Genomic DNA, 23,338 nt, shown 5'->3' on the forward strand with positions numbered 1-23,338 from the left:
AGGCCCTTCTGGCCTCAGATCCTCCTGACCTCGCTGCCTTCAGCCCTGGGCCAGCGCACAGGCAGCCAGCCCGGGTGGGACAGACAACGCAGAGCGGGCGGGGAGAGAGAGGAGCAGGTGCCCGGGCTCACCGCAGAGCAGAGGCGAGCACCAGGGGCTGAGCTGGGCGGCCCTGGTCCCCATCAGGGGCCGGACTCCAGGATTAGATCTACAGCAGGGCGTCCCCTATGGCTCAGGCGGCAACGCAGGAGACCCAGGCTTGACCCCTGGGTCGGGAAGATCCCCTGGAGGAGGGCACGGCAACCCACTCCAGGATTCTTGCCTGGAGAATCCCATGGACAGAGGAGCCTGGCGGGCATCAGTCCGTGGGGTCCCAAAGAGTCAGGGACACGACTGAGTGACTAACGCTACACTACAGGGAGTTCAGTGTGGTGGGGGCTGCCTCACACACACACACACACACACACACACACACACACACACGCTGGGGTGGGGGCTGCCTGTCACACACACACACACACACACACTGGGGTGGGGGCTGCCTGTCACACACACACACACACACACTGGGGTGGGGGCTGCCTGTCACACACACACACACACACACGCTGGGGTGGGGGCTGCCTGTCACACACACACACACACACACACACACGCACACTGGGGTGGGGGCTGCCTGTCACACACACACATACACACACACACACACACTGGGGTGGGGGCTGCCTGTCACACACACACACACACACACACTGGGGTGGGGGCTGCCTGTCACACACACACATACACACACACACACACACTGGGGTGGGGGCTGCCTGTCACACACACACACACACACACACACACTGGGGTGGGGGCTGCCTGTCACACACACACACACACACTGGGGTGGGGGCTGCCTGTCACACACACACACACACACACTGGGGTGGGGGCTGCCTGTCACACACACACACACACACACACACTGGGGTGGGGGCTGCCTGTCACACACACACACACACACGACAGGAAGGGGTCAGCAAGAGGCACACTGTGCGTGGGAAGAGGTGAGGGGCGCCTTGGAGACAGAATAGTCCCCAAACCAGAATTTCTAGGGTTCGTCTTAGAAAAATCACTTGATAATCTTTGTCTCTATTCAGGTTCCCGTTCCTCTGTGCTACATTAAAAATACAGAAATAAAAATAGGGACTTCCCTGGTGATCCAGTGGTTGAGAATCTGTGCTTCCATCGCAGGAGGCACAGGCTTGATCCCTGGTCCAGGAACTAAGTAAGGTCTCACACACCGTGCAAAAAATAAATAAATGAACAGAACTCAGGTTCCTATTTCTCTGTGCTATATTAAAAATATACAAAATAAAAATATACTTGCTTTATTTACCAATTTTCTAAAAGGCAAAAAAGTCATAAAAAGACACAAGCAGTCCAACAAACATATTGCACTGGGTGAAGAAAGTCTGGCTTGCGCATAAACAAACCACTTGTCCGGCAAGGCTTGACGTGTTGTAACATAGACTCTGAGAGCTTATTTACATACCTTTTCAGGAATATATTAAAAAGAAGGCTCAGTTTAAAATTGAGAAGAAGTTTTGATAACACCCGTGTAAGCACACACACTAAAGAAAACAAGACCGGATGCGTGTTGGCACCATGTAAACAATTTCACAAGATGCTCCTACTGTCCACTTCTCAGCACACGTCGAAGCTACACGGCACTTAATCAATGAACAGACATAAATAGTAAGATAATGCTGATGGTAAACATTCATAACAGGAGAGAACCTTTTGGCAGTTCAGGCAAAGTCAATGCAACCTTGACTATCCCTTGATGATCTGACTCAGAGGCAAGAAGCAGTTTGTAGCATCTGATCTCCACACAAACTCACAGACGACACCTTGCCTTGGGGATCTGAAGATAATGTTGCTTTTACATTTAAAAAAAATAATTAAACTTTTTGCGTTTATGAAAAGTAAGATTGATATTCAGGCATAAAATGATTTTACTATGAAAACCAACTGGATTACAAGGAGGCTTCACCCATTCTAGTAGCTGCTTCTCCATCAAAGGGTGGGGGCTGACGGGAAGCTGCTTTCTTTGAAGTCGCTACAGACTCAGTGCAACTGTAAGTCAATCGTTTCATCACTGGCGGCTTCTCATTCACTCCAGGGACCAGTATGACATTTTTTCTAAGCTATCTTTGGGATGTATGATGTGATATGAGGTTTGGCAAAAAGGTGAGTGGTCTGGCCTCACTCTTCCCCAGGTGTCCTGTCCACCTGAAAGTGCCAGCGCCACTGGTGGACATCACTGCAGAGACCAGAAGCGGCGTCGGCGAGTCAAGGCTCATGAGCACGGGGCGGGGGCGCCCGGCTCAGCTGGGAGTAGCTGGCGTGGCTGGGCCAGAGCTGACGTCTCGGAAGTGCCAACCAAGGATCACCGTGCGTTGAGTCCCCAACGTGGCGGTCACAGCCTGGCTTGGAGGGCCAAGTCCCAAGAACGGGATGACCAGCAGCATGTTTTCATTGACACGCTAGCCATCCTGGTCTGAAAAGGATGCATGGATGATGCACCCACTCCCAGAAGGGTCTGCATCATCTTTCTGAGGATGTATAATTTCCGTGGTGGACGTGGTCACAGGAACCTGTCGGCTTCTTTCATCCAGAGTGAGCAGTTCACCTTATTTGCCCTGAACCTACACTCTGTCAGATGAAACGTTTGCTGCGACTGCACTGGAAGCTGAAGCGGTGGATTTGCCAAACTACACATCATTTAATGCGAAACGTTTTCAAAAGGATAAGAAAGAAAGAAATTTCTTTTGAAAGAAAATAAGCAGAGGCTGTGATTTCCACTTGGTAGGTTTCAAAAATATCTAGTCTGACTAAATAATTTAGAGAAAAAGCAGCCCCCGGAGAGGACTGATCTGATCCAAACACAAACACAAATGCTGGGCAAGCCCTGGACCGCTGCTCCTCAGCGCGGAGCCCCCGCAACCCTCGGGAGCCAGCAAGCCAGGGCAGCCCGCCAGTCTGCGGACTCCTGGGGGCGCTCAGCCGCTTTCCCGACACAGAGGCAGGCAGTCTTTCTCGAGTTAAATAGTGAAGGTCTCTTTCCCCTGTCCCCTAAGACCCTGTATCTGTATATTTTATTCATAAATATAAAATAGCATTTCTTCCCAAACATCTCCCACCTTCCAAGGTTTTAAATCACCCCTTCAGAAAACTACGGGTTTTTTTCTAAAACAAAAAAAGCCACGAAAGTATATCCGTCCGCACCGGAGACACACGTGAGACCCTTCCCCTCCTGAGAGCAGCGTCTAGTGGACATCACTGGTGGCGCCGTCGCCCTGGGGAGGGGGGTCACATCTGCCTTTCGTTCCTGTGACTCGGGGGGGTCCACTCTCCTCTTCTTTGGCCTCTGTCATTTCGCTGAGCCCCGGCGTAGGGATGTCTTCCTCATATGACACACAAAGGCTGTCTTCACCCTCGTTTTCACAGTAAACACATCCCTTAAAAGAAAAATGTAAATCAGTAACGAAAATGAGAACGTTGGTACAAACAGTTCAGTCTGAACGAAGCGCAAGTGACCAGGTGTCAGCCGTGAGGCTGCTGGCAGGCGAGGAGGTGCCACTAGGCTGTGGGACCCCCACTTGCTTCTTCTTGAGGGGTCCCCAATCCCAGGCTCCTGGGAACCTCATCTGAGAGGGGGATTTGCATAGTGAGGTGGGGGGCATCAATCAGAGGCCCTGGTCCCACCTCCTCCTCCTGCCTGCGCGACCTGGAGTGGTACCTACCTTCTCTGACCTCAGTTTTCTAATCTGTAAAATGGGACACCAACAAGCTACCAACTTATTTGTTCCTCCCCTTGTTGAACACCCATCTGTTAAGCATCTGTCATGTTCCAGGCTCATTCTAAGAACTGGGATTCGGCAGTGAACAGAGAGGAAAATCTGTGCCCCATTAGAGGAGATCTCCTAGTAGCCGGAAGAGAGGTGCTGCAAGGCATATTATGAGACGGGAGGTGCTGGGCTGACGTGGAACAAGGCACGTGAGGACTCTCATTTTACAGTGGACGTTCAGAAAGGGCCACCAAGAGCGAATGCAGTGGCTTTAAAATACGCCCACAAATTTTTTTACATTCCTTCCTCCAAAGATGGAGGCCTGGAGTCAGTGAGGTGCCTCTAACAAAGCGGAGGTGATGGAGGTTGTCACAGGCCCCCAGCCTCCGGGGCCTGTGCCCTCAGGGGAGGCCAGGATCTTGTCACGAGGACACATAAGCAGCGCCATGGTCAGATCCACGCGGCAAGGAGCGGAGGCCTCCTGCCAACAGCCAGCCCCCACAAGCATCGCAGGAGGGACCCCCCTCGGAGGCAGATCCCCCAGCTCCGGTCCTGCCCCCGGAGGCAGGAGCCCAGCCATTACCTTGCCTTCACCCTCAGGATAGGCCCCGAGCCAGAACCACCTAGCTAAGCTGCTCTTAAATTCCAACCCAAAGCAACAGTGGGGAGAATAAAGGGTTCTTATTCTAAGCTGCTAAGTTTGGGGGTTATTTGCTGTGCAGCAGTAAATCAACTGGGACTTCCCTGGTCCCTCAGATGGTAAAGAAACTGCCTGCAATGCAGGAGACCTGGGTTCAGTTCTGGGGTCGGGAAGATCCCCTGGAGGGCATGGCTACCTCCTCCAGCACTCTTGCCTGGAGAATTTCATGGACAGAGGAGCCTGGTGGGCTACAGGCCATGGGGTCACAAAGAGTCGGACACGACTGAGTGACTCACACACAGTGATGGAAGCTGTGTGTGGAGAAGACAGGAAGTCGGAGAGAGCCTTGTGTCTGTGAGAGGAGGGGCCCAAGCAGAGGGCAGGGCAGGTACAAAGGCCCTGGGGCAGAGCCTCGTGGAGCTCTTCAGGGAGCTGCCAGAGCGGAGGGGACGACACAGTTCAACGGCTTCGCGGCAATTTCCTCTGCCAGTGACCACGGCACGGAGACCCCGGGGGGGGCGCAGGGCTGGGGGGCGACGGGGTGTTGCGCGGGGAGCAGCACACGGCTGACAGTCCCGCTGAAGCAGCGGTGTGGACCAGAGTGGTCACGCTGGAGGCGACGGGAAGCAGCTGCTTTCCATCCGCCTGGAAGGTCAGGACAGCGTGACCTGCTGGGGGCCTCCATGGGGGTGCGAGAAGGGGGGAGTCCGGGCCGTGGTCTGAGCAAGTGGGGTGGCGCGGAGTTGCCCTGGAGTGGGCGGGAAGAGAGTGGCTGGGCAGGTTGTCTCTGGAGAAACCCGGGAAGTTCCCCAGAGGCGGATGCTGACGGGGCGCTGCGTGTAGAGCAGCATGTAGATGCCACTTCCCACGCGGAGGCGGAAGCTGACCTGCTGGGGCGGTGTGCATAGAGAAGGCCGGGGCACCCCGGAGCCTGCTGTGTCCACACTGACTGGGGGAACAGTGAGGGGCGCCCATGGCTGAGCACCGCTGGCGGGGGGGTTAGGGTGTGGCAGGAGCATCAGCGGATCAGCTTGGGGCTGACCAGAGGGCCGTCCTGGGGGAGGGGTGCTGGGGGGTGAGGGAGGTGAGCAGGGGAGGGGAGCTGGGGTACAGAGACACCCTCAGGAAGGAACAGAGAGAGCGGGGCGGCCGCTCGGAGTGGGAGGAGGGCTTGCTGTCCCCTGCTTCTCGTGGTCTACGCGGATGTTGAGGGCTTAGGATAGAAGAAGGCCTGTGTTTTAATTGTGAAGACAACTGAAAAGATTTTCAAATTTCAGCATGTGACTGAGATTAGACATTTCGGAGACCTTTTTGGAAACAGTGTTGAAAAGCCACTGGAAGGAAGTTCTCTGAAGGACATCTAACAGTGCCGTGGTATTCTTTTTTTTTTAATGCCCTTATTTAATCTTAGAAGTTTTAAATGTACAGAATGGATGCAGAGATAGTGCTGGGAATTCTCATCACAGCGCCTTTTAACGCCACATCAGGAAGCGCTGCGTCCCAAAGCTTACCTCCACGTCGATGGCCGTGGGCAGGCCGCCCGACTGCATCCATGGGTGGACGTCCTGCAGTTCCTGCTTCTGCCCGTCCGTGAACCTGGGCTGGAACCTCTGCAGCGCCTTCAGCTTCTCCCTGTCCTCCTGCAGGACCGTCTCTAAGTTTCTTCACGAAATATCAAGAAACACAGAAGCTTTAGAATGCCTGAAGGGTTGTCTTTTTTTAAAGTATATGCTCATTTGCTACCAACACTTCCAGTGTTATTCACGTAATTTTACTTTAATTGGTTAATTTATTTAATGTAATTTTTTTTTGGCCACACTGCTCAGCATAGATGATCTTCCCTGACCAGGGGCGGAACCTGTGGCCCCTGCAGTGGAAGTGTGGGATCCTCACCACTGGACCCAGCAAAGTCCTACTCATGTAATTTTAGATGATTTTGTTTAACTTTCCTTTCCACTTAAAATAAATCACCCTATTTAAGGTAACAATCTCTCTAGTAAATAATCTGTAGTTTTTCTATGAAAATGATACACCAAGTTCTGGTTTTAAATTTAGTTTAGATCAGCCACGGGAGCCGGGTACCTGCAGACACTTGTTTCTGCACCTGGGACCCTCTCACCAGTGAGGTGGAGAGAAAAGAAGCCCTTCCTGCCACCTGCCACCCTGGCGTGCCCTGGCAGCCCTGGAGACAGAGCCCCAGGCTGGCCTGAGCCTCAGGGTTAATCACCCCCACCGAGGGGGCACTGCACAGGGTCAGGGACCCTGACAGGCTCCAGGTTCCTTGGAGTGGCTGGAACTGAGGCACAGACCAGGCTCCCTAAAGAGCAGCTGGTGGCTGGGATGGTCACCCACCTCAACTCTTGGTTTCTGCATCTCTGAGACAGACAGACACACACACACACACACCACTGACCACACAGGGTTACTGGCAGCAGAGCAAAAGAGATGACACTGGCAGAAATGCTTCATAAACGTCAAGTGACAGCCTGGAGGGTCCCCGGAGAAGTGGTCCTGGAGCAGGGCCTCCGCAGGGCGGCGTGTGGCCGGCCAACCACCCGAAGGGCCCCCTTTTAGTGGTGCCCTCTGCTCCATCTGAGATAGGGCTCGGGGCAGTCCTCTGCCCTCGCTGTTGGGGTGAGTCCCGAGCCCAGCCCCACACCGTCCCAGCAGGGGCGAGCGGTTACCGTGCAGGCAGCTGGTAGGTCATCCTGACACTGTCGTCCGTGTTGGCCATCAGCAGCCAGACGGGGTCCTGGAGGACATACTTGAGAAGGTGCTCAGTCCCGTCCACCTCCGCCTTCACTGTTGCCCCGTGGTTATTCTCTGAAGAGTCGATGCTTCCGAAATACCTGCTGGTGTGACTCGTGTGGCTGCTGCCTTTAAAACACAGAGGGGCCACAGGGCACGATCTCAAACCTAAGTCGACCTGTGAGGGGAGGGCGGCTACCGCGTGTGTCGGGGGATTGTCCCTTCTCTTTTTCTAACAGTCGGACTGTCTGGATGATAATTTAAAAATCAGTTAAAGACCAGGCATCAGCTGGAACCACGGAGGTGACTCTCTGCTGCCGCGCTCTCCCCTCCCTGGCCTCCCGGGGGGAAGAGGGGTCCGCCAAGCCTGGGGACGTTTGTGCTGCTCCCGCAGGGCAGCTCCGGGCCACACTGCACCCTCCCAGCCAGTACTGCCCGAGGCCGCACGCCAGTGCCCACCAGGGGAGCCACTTGGGAGGGCGCAGCACTGCCTGTCCTCCCAGCAGACGCGGGGAGCCCAGGGGCAGGCCAGCCAGGGACGGGGGTGCTGTGCCCACCGACTCAGGGAGTGACGGGTAACAGGGAACCTGGCCTGGCCACAGGCGCAGGAGGAGGAGCCCCGCAGCCCCTGGGAGGCTCTGAGGAGCCCCTCGGGGTGCAGCCAGAAGCCGCGAGGTCAAGACCCTGATATGGGCCCTGCACGCAGCAGCCTCAGGCTCTGGGGTGATAGGCGCCCTCGGATGCAGAGAGCCAAGGATACCAAGGTGCGTCACATGGGGGTCTTCCAAACACATGTAACCCCCCACCCACTCAGGGCTCCTGGCACCCCCCTACATACCTGGCCCACTTCTGGACACACCACAGCCCAGGGAGCTGGAGCCCAGGGAGCAGGAGGTGGCGGAGGCCCGGCTCCCAGACAGCGCGGAGCCCGTGGCCGAGCAGAGGTCCCCGTGCAGCAGCAGGTGCAACAGGCCACTGGACGAGGACAGGGCATCGCTGTTTGGGGTATCCACCGGCTCCTCGCACTTGGGGGACAGGGAAGGGCACCCAGTCAGGTCTCCAAGCAGAGTGGGGCTGGGGGAGGGGACGGAGGCTCCTCGGACCGCTGGCCCCTCTTCCATGGGCCATGGGCACAGACCCTGGGGCTACCGGGACCCAGCCCACTTCTTGGAGGTGGAAAGGATGACGTTTGATTAGATTCCATTTTGGGAGAGTCCCTCGAGAGACAGTGGCTCCTGGAGCCCTGGCGGGAATCCAAGCCTTATGCTTATTTCTCCCCCGAGTGGACGTGGAAGCAGGACTGTGCGTCTACAGCACCCAAAGGTGCCCCGCACAGCGGCAGGGCTCTACCTCCTGGCTCTTGCAACTCTAGAGTAGGGACGGCCTTGGGCACCACACTTGGAAGGCCCAGTCTGCCAGTCCTTGGAACCAGACTGCAGGCCAGGTGGGCAGCAGAGGTGCTGGGAGGGCCCCTGTCCCCACCTCCTCTCACAGAGCACAGGCGGAGGTGGGGGGCATGTGGTCCCGCCTCGGACACAGGCGTTGGGGGGCCCCATGTGGTCCCGCCTTGGACACAGGCAGGCGGTGGGAACCCATGCGGTCCTGCCTTGGACACAGGCGTTGGGGGGGCCCATGTGGCCCCGCTTTGGCGGGCTCACAGACTGCCCTGCGTTGGACATAGGCCGGGTGTGGGGGGACGGCTCACGGACAGCCCTGCCTCGGCTCTCAGAACACAGACGCGTTAGCTGGAAATCACATTGCCATTTCATGAACCAAGTAAACGTACGCGCCCGTGTCCTCAAGACCTAGGAGGATGGGGATTGAGAGCACCGGTTTCCAGCTCCCTCTGGCTCTGGTCCTTTACCAGAGCCCCTCTGCTGCCAGCCCCGCTCCGAGGAGCCTCTACTCTGGCGTTTAACCTGACGGCTCCATCCTCCAATTATCCACCTAACACCCGGAGGCCCCTGACGGTGCGTATGAAGTCCCTGTGGCCGTGTGGACACTGCATCTGCCGGCCATCTCTCTCCCTTCGGGTCCCAGGACGGTAAGAGTCACAGGTGTACTGTGACGGGGCCTTTGGAGCGTGCTCATGTCCGGCACACAGATTTGCGTCCAAACTGAGGCGGTTTGGCAGAAGCGCAGTGTGGGGACCACCCGCGTCGGGCGTGAGGGCGTGTGTGGCCCGCCCGGTACCCGAGTTCGCTGCCTGCTTTAGGCAAAGGGCGTCAAGAGGTGCTTACGGTCGGGGGTGATTTGGGCTGCCAGTCCCAGGACGAGCCAGGCTTGCAGTCGGTGCCTGCACCCACGGTCCCCGCAGCCCCTGTGGCTGCTGCGCTGCCCTCAGGGGCCTCCTCCAGCTGCATCAGGTTGAGCTGCAGCGGTGAGCTTCCGCGGGACTGGAAGAGCGGGGGGGAGGTCCTGTCTGGGGGCCCAGCGGCCAGGGGCAGGGTGCCCGGGCTGGCCACACGTGATGCGGGCAGCCCTTGCTCCGTCGGGGCACACGGGCATGGCTGTTTCGGGGCTGAAGTCTGATCGGGGAAGGACTCGGGCTGCGAGGCAGGAGGCATCTCAGACGCCAAGTTCGGCTGGCCGGGGAAGAAGGCTGGGGGCAAGGTTGGGGTCCCTGGGGAGAAGGAGTAGCTGGGCAAGACCAACGCCATGACCGGGGCCAAGGGGCTGGTGAACGGTGGGGGACGGACCCCAAGTGCCTGCTGGGCATCCAAGGGCACCGTGAGGTCAGTGTGGGCAGCCCCGGACCCTGTGGCCACGGTCCCTGGTACGGTCACTATTCCCGGGGCTGGAAACAAGGGCAGGGAGTAGACTGGCACCGGGCCAGGGAAGGGCATCGCCGGGCAGCTAGACTGGGACGTGTCCGACAGGGACCAGGCCGTGGTGCTCAGGCCCAGCAGTGGGGGGCGCTGGGGCGCCGGCCCCCCAGACCCGGTGCTGCCAGAGGAGGCGCGAGGCTGGACCCGTTTGGACTTCAGTTTTCGGTTCTTCCCTGTTTTTTTCCAAGATGAGTCTCTTCCTGAGGCATTTCTTACTCCAGGAGCAGCTAGAATAATAGGAGCACAATGAGAGTTAAAATCCTTCCAGCCAGGCTTCAGCAGTGCGTGGACCAGGAATTTCCAAATATCAAAGCTGGGTTCAGAAAAGGCAGAGGAACCAGAGATCAAACTGCCAACATCTGCTGGATCATAGAGAAGGCAAGGAAATTCCAGAAAAACATCCTCTTCATTGACTATACTAAAGCCTTTGACTGTGTGCATCACAACAATCTGTGGAACATTCTGAAAGAGAGGGGAATACCAGACCACCTGACCTGCCTCTTGAGAAACCTGTATGCAGGTCAGGAAGCAACAGTTAGAACTGGACATGGAACAGCGGAATGGTTCCAAATAGGAAAAGGAGTACATCAAGGCTGTATATTGTCACCCTGCTTATTTAACTTGTATGCAGAGTACATTATGCGAAACACTGGGCTGGAAGAAACACAAGCTGGAATCAAGATTGCCGGGAGAAACATCAATAACCTCAGATATGCAGATGATGCCACCCTTATGGCAGAAAGTGAAGAAGAACTAAAGAGCCTCCTGATGAAAGTGAAAGAGGAGAGTGAAAAAGTTAGCTTAAAGCTCAATATTCAGAAAACTAAGATCATGGCATCAGGTCCCACCATTTCATGGCAAATAGATGGAGAAACAATGGAAACAGTGGTAGACTTTATTTTGGGGGGCTCCAAAATCACTGCAGATGGTGACTGCAGCCATGAAATTAAAAGACGCTTGCTCCCTGGGAGAAAAGCTATAACCAACCTAGACAGCATATTAAAAAGCAGAGACATTGCTTTGCCAACAAAGTCTGTCTAGTCAAGGCTATGGTTTTTCCAGTGGTCATGTATGGATGTGAGAGTTGGACTATAAAGAAAGCTGAGAGCTGAAGAATTGATGCTTTTGAACTGTGGTGTAGGAGAAGACTCTTGAGAGTCCCTGGAACTGCAAGGAGATCCAACCAGTCCATCCTAAATGAAATCAGTCCTGAATATTCATTGGAAGGACTGATGTTGAAGCTGAAGCTCCAATACTTTGGCCCCCTGATGTGAAGAGCCAACTCATTGGAAAAAACCCTGATGCTGGGAAAGATTGAAGGTGGGTGGAGAAGGGGACGACAGAGGATGAGATGGTTGGATGGCATCACCAACTCAATGGACATGAGTTTGAGCAAACTCTGGGAGTGGGGGATGGACAGGGAGGCCTGGCGTGCTGCGGTCCCTGGGGCCACAAAGAGTCAGACACGGATGAACTGAACTGAACTGAACTGAATTGAAAGGCAGAACCACTGATCTCATCTAACCTCATATCTCAACTTTACAAGCTTTTAAAAAGAGATATTTTTATGAGATCACTCTTAAAAAAGAGATTTTTCCTGGTTCATCTGCCAAACGAGCCTGGGTCCACGTATGTGAAGTCAAAGGGCTGAAGGAACACAGGTCTTCCTCTGATCTAAGACCTGCTGAGAGGGGCCGTCCTCAGGAGGCTGCAGGGACTCAACCTGTGGTGTGAGGAACGTGGGGCATGTCCCCCCACCTTCCCTGGGCAGCGGCCAGGACTGGGGGTGCTGTGGCCAGGGGTGGGCACATGGAGCTTGGTGGGTGGGGCATGGGCAGTGGGAGGGGCCCCAGGAACCTCAGCATTTCCTCTCACATCACAGAGCGTAGCTCGGGGGCCCTGGCCGCGGGCGTGTGGGGACGTGCCCTGCCGGCCCAAGGTGAAGGGCCCAGTGGGTGGAGGCTCTGCCATCACCCTGTCTGCCTGGTGTTCTTCCTACAAGAGTCTATATCCCGCTGTGACTAGGAGGTGCAGTGCTGGGCTCCGGGGACACCACCCCAGGGTCTGGGCGGGGCTGCTAGGGACAGCTGTACGGCCTGGGCACTGCACACACTGCCAGGCCAAGGAGGCAGGAGGGCGCTGGGATTCTGCACCAAGCCGGGGTACGGGGCTGGGGGGGTTGCGGGCCCTGGTTCCTGATTTCCACAGAGGTTCTCTGCGCGCCTTCAGTAACCCTGGGTCTGGGTAGGAAGGAGGAAAAGAGAGCGGGAGTGGTATAATCTTCAAGGACAGGGTCAGCCTCTCATTCCTGGGACACCCGTCTCAGCACGTCTGCCCAGAGGCCCGGGGAGCTGGGCCCTTGCAGTGTGGGCCCCCTGGGCTCGTAGCTGTGATCCTTGTGTCGGGGCCTGGAGCCCAGGGGAGAGCTGGCATCTCCCATCAGCTCGGCCCTGACCGCAGGGCTCAGGAAGGCGGGTGGGGGTTGGGAACCCGGCTACGGGACCAGATGCAGGGCGAGGAAGCCCATCTGCTCCAGTGCATTCCCGTGGTGGCTCTTCACACCCCCAGGCTCTGTCTGGCTCCGGAATCTGCACCCCAGAGGCGAGGCCAACCCTCCAGAAGGGTGTGCTTTCTGGGGAGAAAGGGCGCCCTTTCCTCCTGCAACTTCATCGGGATTCCACCTTCCTCAGGAGCCTGACGTCAAATGCTCATTCCCTGGGCGGTGAATTCGCCCACCTGGTTCTCTGAGGGAGGGAAGCGGGGGTGGGGTCACCCAGGCAGAGACTGCCTGGTAAGGCAGGATGGCAACTGCCCGGCCCTGAGTTCCACAGGGGGCAGGCTGGCCGTGTCACCACTGTTTATAGCACAGTTCCCTTGGGAACGCAGGTGACATCCCTGAGTGTCACTGCTCCAGCTCCAACAGCAGCTTACAAACGCACGTGTCCTAAGGGGGGGCGCTCACCGTCTGAAAGCAGCACGGGACACAGGAGCGTTAAGAACAAAGTTAAAAAAAAGAGAGAAAAACCACTTTTAGTTCAGATGTCATCACTTACTTCTGTCGCTCAAGTGCCCCTTGGACCTTTCTTGCAGATAATGATGGCAGCGAGACTGGAAGACACGGAGTTTCCTGGTTTCCCGGAACCGCAGCAGGAAGCTCTGCTCCTCCTTCTGGGTGTGGGCGGCCAGCACCTCCTTGGTGAGGCCCAGCTTCCGGAAGGTCTCCTGGTCCTGGCTGAGGCCGCAGGGCAGCGCAGGGCCCACTGGGCACTCCAGACACTCGGGCCCACTCACAGCAGCATCTCCCAGCGGCTCTGGAACAGCGAATGCGGAGCTGTCATCCGCAAAGGCCCTTCTGCCCGAGAACGGCTGAGAAAGCACGCACCGCTCCCACAAAGGACAGAGTCTCCCAAGGAAGACTCCCGCACGACGCCCGCAGCGTGGGGCTGACGTTCAAGGCGCGTCTGTTCAGCTTTCTGAGAAAGCTACCAACCAAAGGCAACCAGCAGGGCCACGAAGCCGCCTCACGTGGGGGCTCTGGAATCTGTCCTCTAAACTGGGGGCACCTGGGGTTTCAGCCTCTGATGCTGGAGACACTCCAGGCTGTCTTGGGCTTTAGCAGCACAGGAGGCTGAGGCTAGTGCCCGGCCCTGTCCTGGCTTAGGACCGTGGGCCTGACGGTGTGGTCAGCAGGACCGTGGGTGCAGGCAGGATGGGGCCGGTGGGACTATGAGCTATCCTGAGGGGGGCTGGCCACTGACCCTGCGATGTTGCCTCTCCCCCTCATCACGCCCCTCTTCCAAGCGAAGAAGGAGTTCGGGTTGGTTCTCCTCCAGGTGTCTGAAGGACAGCTCAGCGTGTCACCCTTGGCTGTCCTGTCTTGGCTCCTGTCCTCCAACAGGAGGGCCAGGCTCACCACCCCACCCATGGCAGTTGGGAGGTCGGGGGGCTTCGTCCCCAGGGTTCTCTCGGCACCAACCAAGGGGGAGTCCTGGGTTACCTGCTTGGTCCCAGGAAGCCCCTCCGTGTTGACACCCAAGCGGACGCCTGTCACAGGAGGAGCCAGAGTGTGGTGGAACTGGGCAGGTGCCGCCTCCCCCACCCCGCACAGCACGTGCCCAGACTTCCTGGACACCCCCTTACTGGGCTACGTGGGTGCTCCTGCACTCAGATACACTTAGGGAGGATCTGGGGACGGGCGGCAAAACTCCCGACCTCTACTGTCGGTGCCAGACCGCTCCTGCGGTTGCCCAGGACGTGGCGCGCGTACCAAGCTCCGGCGGCGGCTTTTTGTCGCCCACGTGGACGATGGTGCTGCTGTAGCTGCACTGGCTGCTGAGGGACGCCACGCTCTCCGCCTTGCCGGGCAGTGGCAGCGACGTCAGGCGCGCGCTAACGTCCGCGCGGCCCTTCATCGGGGAAGGCGATGCTGCCTCTTTACAGGAGAAAACGGGAAGCAGACACAAACCGCGGTAAGGGCGAGCTGCTGCGACGTGAAGCACGGAAGCCGGCTGAGGGGGCACTCCAGGGCCCGGGGGCTCAAGTCTGCACTCGACCTGCCAGGGGACACCGTGTCCTCGGGAGGACAGCAGAGAAGAGCAGACTCTGAAATGGGGACGACACCCTGACACCCCGTGTCCCCTGGGAGGAGGCAGGCGCCTGGACTCAGGGCCTCGCCAGGGCCTGTGGGGAGCTCCGCCCTGCGGCCAGGGCCCCTCTGCCAAGGGCAGGCGAGCAGCTGGGCTCCCCCCGCAGGCTGGGACAGGCTCCACCAGAGCACGGGCTTCCATCAACCGTGGAGACCCTGCTTGTGGTCCTGGTGAGGACCACTGGCGACAACTGCACATCCGAGGGGCCTACGACCTCCTCTGACTCCTGGGGCCGCTGACACTCGGAGGCCAGTCCTCCTGAGACGCCACGGAAATGGGCCCGCCCGAGGACGACACCCTGGCTTCCAGCAGCCCTCTAAGTCCAGAACCACCTCTACCTCCAGCTGGTGAGAAAGTTCTGATCCATTTTGGCCATTTAAATCAACAGCTGACACCCCATGTGTGTCTCTGACGCCGCTCAGAACCCACAGGGGAAGGGAGAAGGGGCCCCGGGCTCTCAGATAAGGCCTGATCCCGAGAGAGGGGCTAAGTGGCCAGGCGGTTACAGCTCAAGCAGACGCAGTACCTGCAGCGTGCGGCCCAGCGCCGGCGAGGGCCTGGCGCTTGTCGCTGGCCTGGGGCGTGGGGAGCCTCGCAGGGAACTCACACTTCCTCTTCAGGGTGGCCGCCTCGCTGCAGCTCTCCAGGTACCTGCGGGTGGGTCGGAAAGGGCTTCATGTAACCGAGAGCCCGACCTCGGGAGCCGCTGGCGGGGAGGGAGGCCAGAAGGGCCGCACCTGATGACGCTGTCCAGGCAGCTGATCTGCTGGTAGGAGCCGGCCGGCGGGTTCCTGCAGGCCAGCTCCTCGGGAGGGCTGGCCTCGGGCAGGCTGGCCCCAGAGCTGTCCTTCTCCGCGGCCGCAGCAGTGTTCATCGGAGTCGGGGAGCCGCTCTGCATTTCTGGGGCGAGGACAACATCGTTCTTTCCGTTAATACCCGTTTCCTCCAGTGCCCACTCGGAGGCCACAAAGATTTCACTTCCACCGAAAGATAAGGCCGGGTTCAGCGTGTGCCTCACAGACGCAGAGACCCCGGGGCCAGCCTGGGAGTCAGGCCGCCCCGCCGGGCCAGCCTGGGAGTCAGGCCGCCCCGCCCGGCCAGCCTGGGAGTCAGGCCGCCCCGCCGGGCCAGCGGAGGGAGCCTCTCTCGTGCCCACTCAGTCCAGGCTGTCCCCAGGCTCAGGCACTCAGCAGTGGGAAAGGCCAGTTCCTACTTGAACCCGTGAGGATCACAGGAACTTTGTGGTCCATCAATATTCCCGGCCTCAGAAAGGTCGGTCTCTTCCAACGTGATTCGCCACGTGGTGAGCAGGATCAGGCCTGGGGTGCAGGGTGGGGGGCTCAGGAGCAGAGCTGGCACCCCCACCTCAGACAGCTGGGGCTGGACCGTCCGTGGAACAGCTGGCAGCCCCCGGACCAGCGTCTGCTCACGTGACTCAGGGCCACTCTGCAGAGCGGGACCAGGGGCCCATGGGGCAGAGGCACACACCCGGCCATACCTCATGGGCCTCTGGGGACAGGGCCCCCTGGACGGGGCTGTGGTGTGGACCCCAGGCCGAGCCCTGCGTCAGCACAGAAGCGTACAGCCCAACTTGGAGGGGAAATTCTCTGCGTCCAGACTTAGAGTCACACCCGCCTCCCCATCTTGTCACGCTGAAGCCTCGCTAAGGAAATGCTGGATCATTTGGTACCTGAAGCAGGCTTGCTCTTTTGTTCTCCAGATTCATCAGGGTAATGACTTTTGCTTTTGGCCTTGTTACCATTTTTAGAAATTTCCTTGAAGAAAAACAAAAACAAATGAACACATTATTCACCCCAGGAGACCCTGCAACCTGTGCCCTACAGGCTGAGAAAGAGAAAAGCCCAATTAACCCCAGCAACAGAGAAGCAAGTTCTAAATGAGGCCTGAGACCCAAACAAAGCAGATTTTACGATTCTGAATAATAAGAAATAAAGTGAACGCTTGGCTACTCTTTCTTTTTTCTAACTCTAATCCTTCAGTTTGATCTTCACTTTTGTCTGATTTGTCTGCTTTAAATAGTTCTCACCCAAACCTTTAGCCACAGCTTGCAGCTGCTCCCACCCTTTCAAGGCTAGAGAGTGAGTCCCAGGTGAGCTGAGTTTAGAGCAGCCAGAAGGAGCTGAGGTCAGACAAGCTTGGCCCCAGCGAGGACTGGTCTCAGAGCGCAGGGTCACCCACGTCACAGGTGATGGGCAGAGGGGGACAGCGGGGCACGTACAGCTCTCCTCCGGTGGGGGTCCTCCTGGCCAGCGCTGTCACTGGAGGAGGTCTGGCTCATGAGATGCTCGTGGGAGCCGTTGCTGCCCAGGCTCCCGTAGCCGCTGGAGCCGCTGTGGGGGACGGGCTGCGGAGACAGCGGCAGAGGAGTCTGGACAAGCGGGGCATGGCCCCCACCGAATCTCAGTGGGGCCGTGACCTCCTGGGGGGGGGGCGGCCCTCGGTGGGCACCAGGTGGGGCCGGGCAGCAGTGGGCTCCCTGCCTCCAGCCATGGGGCCAGGCCTGGATCCCAGTCCCCAGGGAATCCATGGCCACAGGGTTCAGAGACAAAACAAGGTGCCTGACAGTACCCCCAGCCCCTGGGAACCGAGAAGCAGGAAGCTGCTCCCCTGGGGCTCAGGTGCTCACAGGAATTCTTCCTGAGGGCTGTGTCCCTAAGGATGGGAGGGGGCTTCTCCAGTCCCCTGGGGCCAGCTCGGCTTCCCAAGTTGGAGGGACGCCCCCACCCACCTCCACACGTGGGGACCACACCCTTCAGCCGCTTGCCCAGGGCTGCGGGTTGCGGACACCACCACCAGGGTGCAGGGTGGCGCTGGAAAGGGGAGCCGGGCCTGGAAGGAGGGGTGGAGCTGGCCTGGGGGCAGCTCCGGGCTGTCTGGGGGGCAGGGGGGGGCAGGGGGCACCCACCTGCAGCAGCAGCCGGTGGATCTGCTCCGTGAGCTCCTGGACGCCGGGCTGCGGGGCCTTTTCCTCCAGGCCCAGTGGAGCAGAGAACACATCCTCGTTCAGAGGCCCCCTGCGCGGTTTCCATTTGTCTCCGTGAGTCAGGCCCCTGCCTCCTCCTCCCTGCAGACCCCACAGGCTGCCACCTGCCCGCTGCCCACTCCCTCCCCCGCTCACCGTCCACCTGACCGAGGCCCCGTCCCCTGGGGGGCAGGTCTGTGGTGGAGGTGACCTGGGTCTGCTCCCCCAGCTCCCCCACCGCCCCAGGCCCTGGGAGCACTCACACCCTCACTCTGTGTCTCCCAATGATGAAGGAGATCTTCCTGCTCCAGGGGTTGATGAAGCTGGACCAGCTGGTGTCCAGCGTGATGTACTCCCCATTTCGGGCGCGGAACCGGAGCGGGGAGTAGTTGAAGGGCTGCCCCCCGGACTGCACGACTAGGGGAGGGAGAACAGAATTCAAAATGCGAACAGATGCAGCTGGTGCTTGTGGTACAAGACACGTGGAGATGCACTTAATTTTGGAATCATCTGAAAACTCAGGAGACGCCAATACCTCTTCAAAGCCACCACTTTGAACCTCCTGTTGTGCTTTAAGCTGCACACGGGGCTGCCTGCAGCAGTGTCCTCACGGGTTTTAGGACACACGTCCCTGCAAGCCTCGCTGGTCTCCTCCCAGCGGGACACTCCGCGTCGCCTGTGTCTGTGGGCTTGTGAGACCGGGCTGGTCCACTCCCTTGGCCTGGGCCATCCACCCTCCTCCCCCAACCCCCACCAGCTGACCCTGTCTCCTCTCTTCCTGCCTGCTGGCGCAGCCAACAGTCAAAACGGGACACCGAGGACTCAGGCCGTGGGCTCCTCTCAATCGACAGTCAGTGCCAGGACTCAGGCAGGCGGCGGGGCAGCCCTCACCCGCAGCCCAGTGGACCGCTGACCTTGGGAGGATACCCCCAGACTGCACGAGCTTTGCCCACGCCCCCAGGAGGGACTTGGAGGAGGGGACCTACTCTTCTTGTGGATGGTGAGCATCAGGGGCCTGTCGCTGGGGTGCAGCTGCAGGAGCACGGGGGTCTCGATCAGGTCCTGTGGCAGGTGGCCCAGGAGGGGGACGGCCCTGCAAGGCGAGTGCACACGGGGTCATGGCCGCGCCCAGGCCGCCGGCCAGAACACGGCCTCCAGGAGCGGCGGCCGGCCCGCCCTCTCCAAGAGCGAGGCCGGCTCCGAACTCCCAAAGACCACATCTGGGTACCGGTGCTGCCGGGGACACAGTCAGGCTTTCTCTTCATTAGCAAACCAAGGGTGCAGCGCGGCTGAGGCTCTGCGGCCGGAAGGCAGGCCCCACAGGCCCAGCCCGCCCCAGGCTCTGTGCTCAGGTCCGGTTTCCTAAAAGAATCGGTCACGACGACGGTTCTGTTTTCTTCTTCTAAGATCTTTTCCTTCTAGTGTGTCCTAAGTTTGGCCAGACACGGCCCGACATGGACTTTCTAAAGCAAGTTTGCCCGGACCAGGGCAGCCCTGCCCGCGGGCATCTCCCCAGCTCCAGGTGGCCTCCTCCTGCCCTACCTGTGGCCACTGCGTCTGGTCCCCAGGAGCCGTCATCACCGGCTGGGACCCTGCCCTGTGCCCATCAGGTCTTCCCTGGGTGCAGCTGTTTTGCTTTCTGGGCAACATTTTACACTGAACTTGTGTCGCTCCCCTTCTGTGTGTCCCGTCCCCTCTGTGCGTCCAGCACCCTCTGGTGGCTCAGCTCCTGCTCCGGGAGGCATCTCTGTCTCCCGTCTCCGGCTGGTCTCCTTTCATCCCAGCAGCTGTTTCTCAAGCTGACTTCTGCTCATGTGGAGCAGCTCGTTCTTTCCTTAGAGCAAAGCCTCCCTGTTCTGTGTGGGGAGAACTTCCTCATGGGAGTTCTTTGATTTCCTCCTCCTTGCCTGGGGCACGTTCTGGGCCTGGTATCTTCCTTGGGACAGGATGTACAGCACATCCTGGTGAAGGCCTGGCCCAAGGAGGAGGAGGAGAAAGGGGAGGAGGAGGGGGAAGGAGCCCTGGCTGGCCTGGGCTCTGTGGGCTGGACTGTCTGCTGGGCTTTGCTGAGCCAGGCTCTGCAGCCTCTTGGCCCACAGTGACCAGCTCACCAGGCCTGCTGCACACAAGTGAGTGGACACCTGGGGCTGCAGACCCGAGTGCTTAGGCTTTCAGGGGAATAAAAACTATCCTCGGGTTGCTTCACAAATGCAGCTCCCAGGCCCCCACCTCCAGGATCCTGTTCCCCAAGGTGTGCACACCTGAGCGGCCTGGGGCTGGGGAGGCTGATGGGCCTGGCTGCCAGAGAGCAGGCGGCCTGCAGCCATGGAGGGTGGGTACCTGGTGTCCCTGGGCCAGGTGCAGGCGGTGAGGGGCCTGACCCTGCACAGACACCCTGCAGAAAGCCCAGCGAGCTCCCTGTGGGTCTTCCCAGGAGACTTCTCCCGAGCCCTGCAGGCAGCAGTTTTCTTTGTGTCTTCACACATGTGCCTAGGAGCCGAGGAAGTCACACAGGGATCCAGACCCACGCCAATGAACCCAGAGCCCTCAGAATGGTCAGTGCTCCCGACCCCAGCAGGGCCATGGGCACCGACTGCAGGGCCATGGGCACCGACTACAGCACCCTGGGCCAAGGACCCAGGCGGGGAGCACAGGAAGGCTCTGGGCAGAGGTACGGCGGTGGCCGCTCCCCGCAGTGGCCCATGGCAGGCAGGCTGGAGACGCACCTCTGCTGGGGCCCTCCCAGGGTGCCTTCATCTTTAGTCCTAGCACTGTCCAGGCCCGTGGTCCCTGGCTGCACCAGCCTTGACGTGTGCGCCCGACTTTTGAACCAGGTTTAAACAAGGGTATGAAGACAGGCTCAGCTAGAATGATTACCAGCTCCCCAGCATGTCTCATCTAAGTAGAGTCCATACCTTAGGAGGTTTTAGTGTGATTCCATAATTATTTCATTGTCTATGTATAGTTGAGTGTTTTCATTGATTATTATATGTAACATGCAGCCTGAGCTTTAGCTAAATAGCTTCAACATCAAAATCATGAAAATTCATTGAGCTTTATTTAGTTATTAAGTAACTACCAAGACAGCGATGAGACACAAGCTATCTGGAGTGGGGGACCTGCTGCTGTGAAGGGTGCAGCACTGACTCCAAGACCAGCGGGAGGGAAAGGTGAGCGTGGTGGGGGGCGGGGGGGTTAGTGCTGCGTGGCTTACCTTTGGTCCACGTCCTGGAACAGACAATTTGGCGAATGTGTGGTTGTAAAAATTCTCTTTTCAGGAGGGATTCTAGGGGCTGAAAGAAAAGAATTTTGCACAGACTTCTGATTCGAATGTAGTTATGTTAGAACATAATTTGTGGCCGGGGAAGGGAAGGGCACCCACGGTCCAGTGACGCCTGGACCCAGTGAGAGACGCAGGGCTCAGAGCCTCTGGCTGACAGGGGAGGAGGTGTGGATGGGCTAGTGACAAAGGTGGGTGGCGACCCAGTCTGGAGGGAGACGAGACTCTCCCTGGGGCTGGGAGCCCGCCTTACAGACACGTGTCTGAGCCTGGGCGGAAGCCGGGGAGCAGGCTGGCCCCGCGTTACCTTCGTAGCCTGAGTGCACTCTCTCCGCCAGCAGCACGCAGCACAGCTGGCTCTCGGCGCCCTGCGGCTCGCGCACCTGGGCCAGGTAGGGCGTCATGCGGAATGGGTGGTAGTGGATCTCGCTCTCATGGTTTTTGCCGACACTGCAGAGGAGGGCGGGAGGAGAGGCCACAGATTAGGGCAGAAGGACTTGTCCTTTATTGCTGGTTACTTCTCCCCCAACAGCGGCTGCTGTGTCTCAGCGGTCCTTATTGCACAGATGTCCACGGAGCCGAGCCAGGCCCCTCACTGGGCCCCTCACCCAGGTCGAGTCGGGCACGCTCCCTTGGTCTCTGATCTGTGCCTCCAGCCTGCAAGAGGGTCTGTGACCCACCACCCTGCACCTCTGTCCTTGTCCTCAGATGTCCGGGGACAGTGAGGGGACCATCAGACAGCCACTGGCCTGAGCAATGGGAGCGCTTCAGGGGCCCTTCTCTGGGGGGTTTGCATTTTAATTGGGGGAAAGGCTGCTGCTCCAGTGCGGGGGTCCTAGCCCTAACTCCTGAGGGTACAGGACTCTGGCTGGGGTCACTCCTGACACTACAGCCATATGTTCAACTGGTCCCTTGATTTGGGGCCACAGACCTGCGGGGAAAATTATGGGCTCTCCCTGAGAAAACATACTCAGGCCAAAGGCTACATAAGCTTCCAGGGTCCTCACAGACCTGTGGGGAAAACTATGGGGCTCTCCTTGAGAAAGCACACTCAGACCAACAGCTACATGAGCCTCCAGCGTCCTCACAGACCTGTGGGGAAAGCTCTGGTATCTCCCTGAGAAAACACTCAGACCAAAGGCTACATAAGCTTCCAGGGTCCTCACAGACGTGTGGGGAAAGCTATGGGCTCTCCCTGAGAAAACTCTCAGACCAAAGACTACACAAGCTTCCGGAGTCCTCATAGAACCTGCGGTTCATGCCTTTCTGGGGGGGTGGCCAGTTTCCCAGGTGACGGACTGTAAGTCTGGGCTGCCCAGGCTGATGTTCTTCATGGGGAGCGGGTCAGCCACCCCTCTGTTGACCCATCTCTCCTAACTCCCCAGGCACATCTAAAATGCGGCTCGGGACTTCCCTGGCAGGCCAGTGATTAGGACTTAGTGCTTGCACTGCCAGAGCTCCGGTTCGATCCCTGGGTGGGGAACTAAGGTCGCACAAACGCAGCAGCGTGGCCAAAAAACCGAAACAAAACAAAACGGCTTGGCCTATGGAAACGTGTCTTCACGCGGACTTTTCAGGAACAGGCGTGCCGTGCGGCAGGGGTGCCCCTGCTGAGCCTCTGGCCCAGAGAACGGGGCCTGGGCAGGCAGCGGGGCGAGGGCACTCCCGCACCTACCCCACCTTCAGGAACTGGCCTCACCTGACACGGCAGAAGAAAGACTTCTCCTCCATGCATTCTTGAGTAAAAGAGTCTGAAAGAGAAAGTCCCAGTCACTCCGCCCGTCACACGGCTGGCCCTGGAAGGTGCTTTTATTTCCCACAGATGAGTCAGGAGCAGGAGAATCAAGATTCAGGGTGCGAAGCAGGTTTACCTGCCACCGAGCGGAGCCCTCAGGGTACAGACCTCTGACTCCAGTCCTGACCGAGGTGAGGTCTAGCTCACGAGCGAGCACTCACCGAACCACGCTGTGCTAACAGCGCTGCCACAAACACACAAACTAATGACAGATTTAACTTAGGGAGGTGTACTCACTGGTGGGCAGAGTGTTTGCAAATAAAGACCCAAGTAGCTCAACCCAAGCATTTTTGGGGGGATTGCTGTTCTTCAGTTGCTTAGTCGTGTCTGACTCGTTGTGGCCCCATGGACTACAGCACGCCAGGCCTCCCTGTCCATCACCAACTCCCCGAGCTTGCTCAAACTCATATCCATTGAGTTGGTGATGCCATCCAACCATGTCATCCTCTGTCGTCCCCTTCTCCTCCCACCTTCAATCTTTCCCAGCATCAGGGTCTTTTCCAGTGACTCAGTTCCTCGCATTAGGTGGCCAAAGGATTGGAGCTTCAGCTTCAGCATCAGTCCTTCCAGTGAATATTC

General features: G+C 58.4%; 1 protein-coding gene across 15 annotated transcripts in view; it reads right to left on the reverse strand.

Annotated features, from left to right (window-relative positions):
• Nucleotides 1-1,362: 1,362 nt before the first annotated feature.
• Nucleotides 1,363-23,338, reverse strand: part of PER2 (period circadian regulator 2) — a 39,629-nt gene continuing 17,653 nt past the window's right edge. For 3 of the 15 annotated variants that reach the window (XR_014053960.1, XR_014053958.1, XR_014053959.1), the window contains exons 7-23: nt 22,664-22,715; nt 21,272-21,414; nt 20,899-20,977; nt 18,671-18,777; nt 17,948-18,101; nt 17,628-17,736; nt 16,941-17,066; nt 16,392-16,476; nt 15,439-15,601; nt 15,228-15,352; nt 14,323-14,487; nt 13,109-13,366; nt 9,468-10,282; nt 8,066-8,252; nt 7,164-7,352; nt 5,991-6,141; nt 1,363-3,509 (exon numbers count right to left, since the gene is read on the reverse strand). Coding sequence is in view for 10 of the 15 variants with exons in the window: in XM_081491260.1 (XP_081347386.1) it covers nt 3,318-3,509; nt 5,991-6,141; nt 7,164-7,356; nt 8,066-8,252; nt 9,468-10,282; nt 13,109-13,366; nt 14,323-14,628; nt 15,228-15,352; nt 15,439-15,601; nt 16,392-16,476; nt 16,941-17,066; nt 17,628-17,736; nt 17,948-18,101; nt 18,671-18,777; nt 20,899-20,977; nt 21,272-21,414; nt 22,664-22,715 (3,245 nt within the window). In the remaining 5 variants the exon portion in view is untranslated. Of the gene's footprint in view, nt 3,510-5,990; nt 6,142-7,163; nt 7,357-8,061; nt 8,253-9,467; nt 10,283-13,108; nt 13,387-14,273; nt 14,629-15,227; nt 15,353-15,438; nt 15,602-16,391; nt 16,477-16,940; nt 17,067-17,627; nt 17,737-17,947; nt 18,102-18,670; nt 18,778-20,898; nt 20,978-21,271; nt 21,415-22,663; nt 22,716-23,338 lie in introns of all 15 variants that reach the window. The other 12 variants (XM_081491266.1, XM_081491262.1, XM_081491264.1 and 9 more) reach the window with 6 other exon arrangements.

The sequence above is a fragment of the Giraffa tippelskirchi genome, chromosome 5, assembly GCF_054371585.1.
Source record: "Giraffa tippelskirchi isolate mGirTip1 chromosome 5, T2T-mGirTip1v1.2.pri, whole genome shotgun sequence".
NCBI lineage: Eukaryota > Metazoa > Chordata > Mammalia > Artiodactyla > Giraffidae > Giraffa > Giraffa tippelskirchi.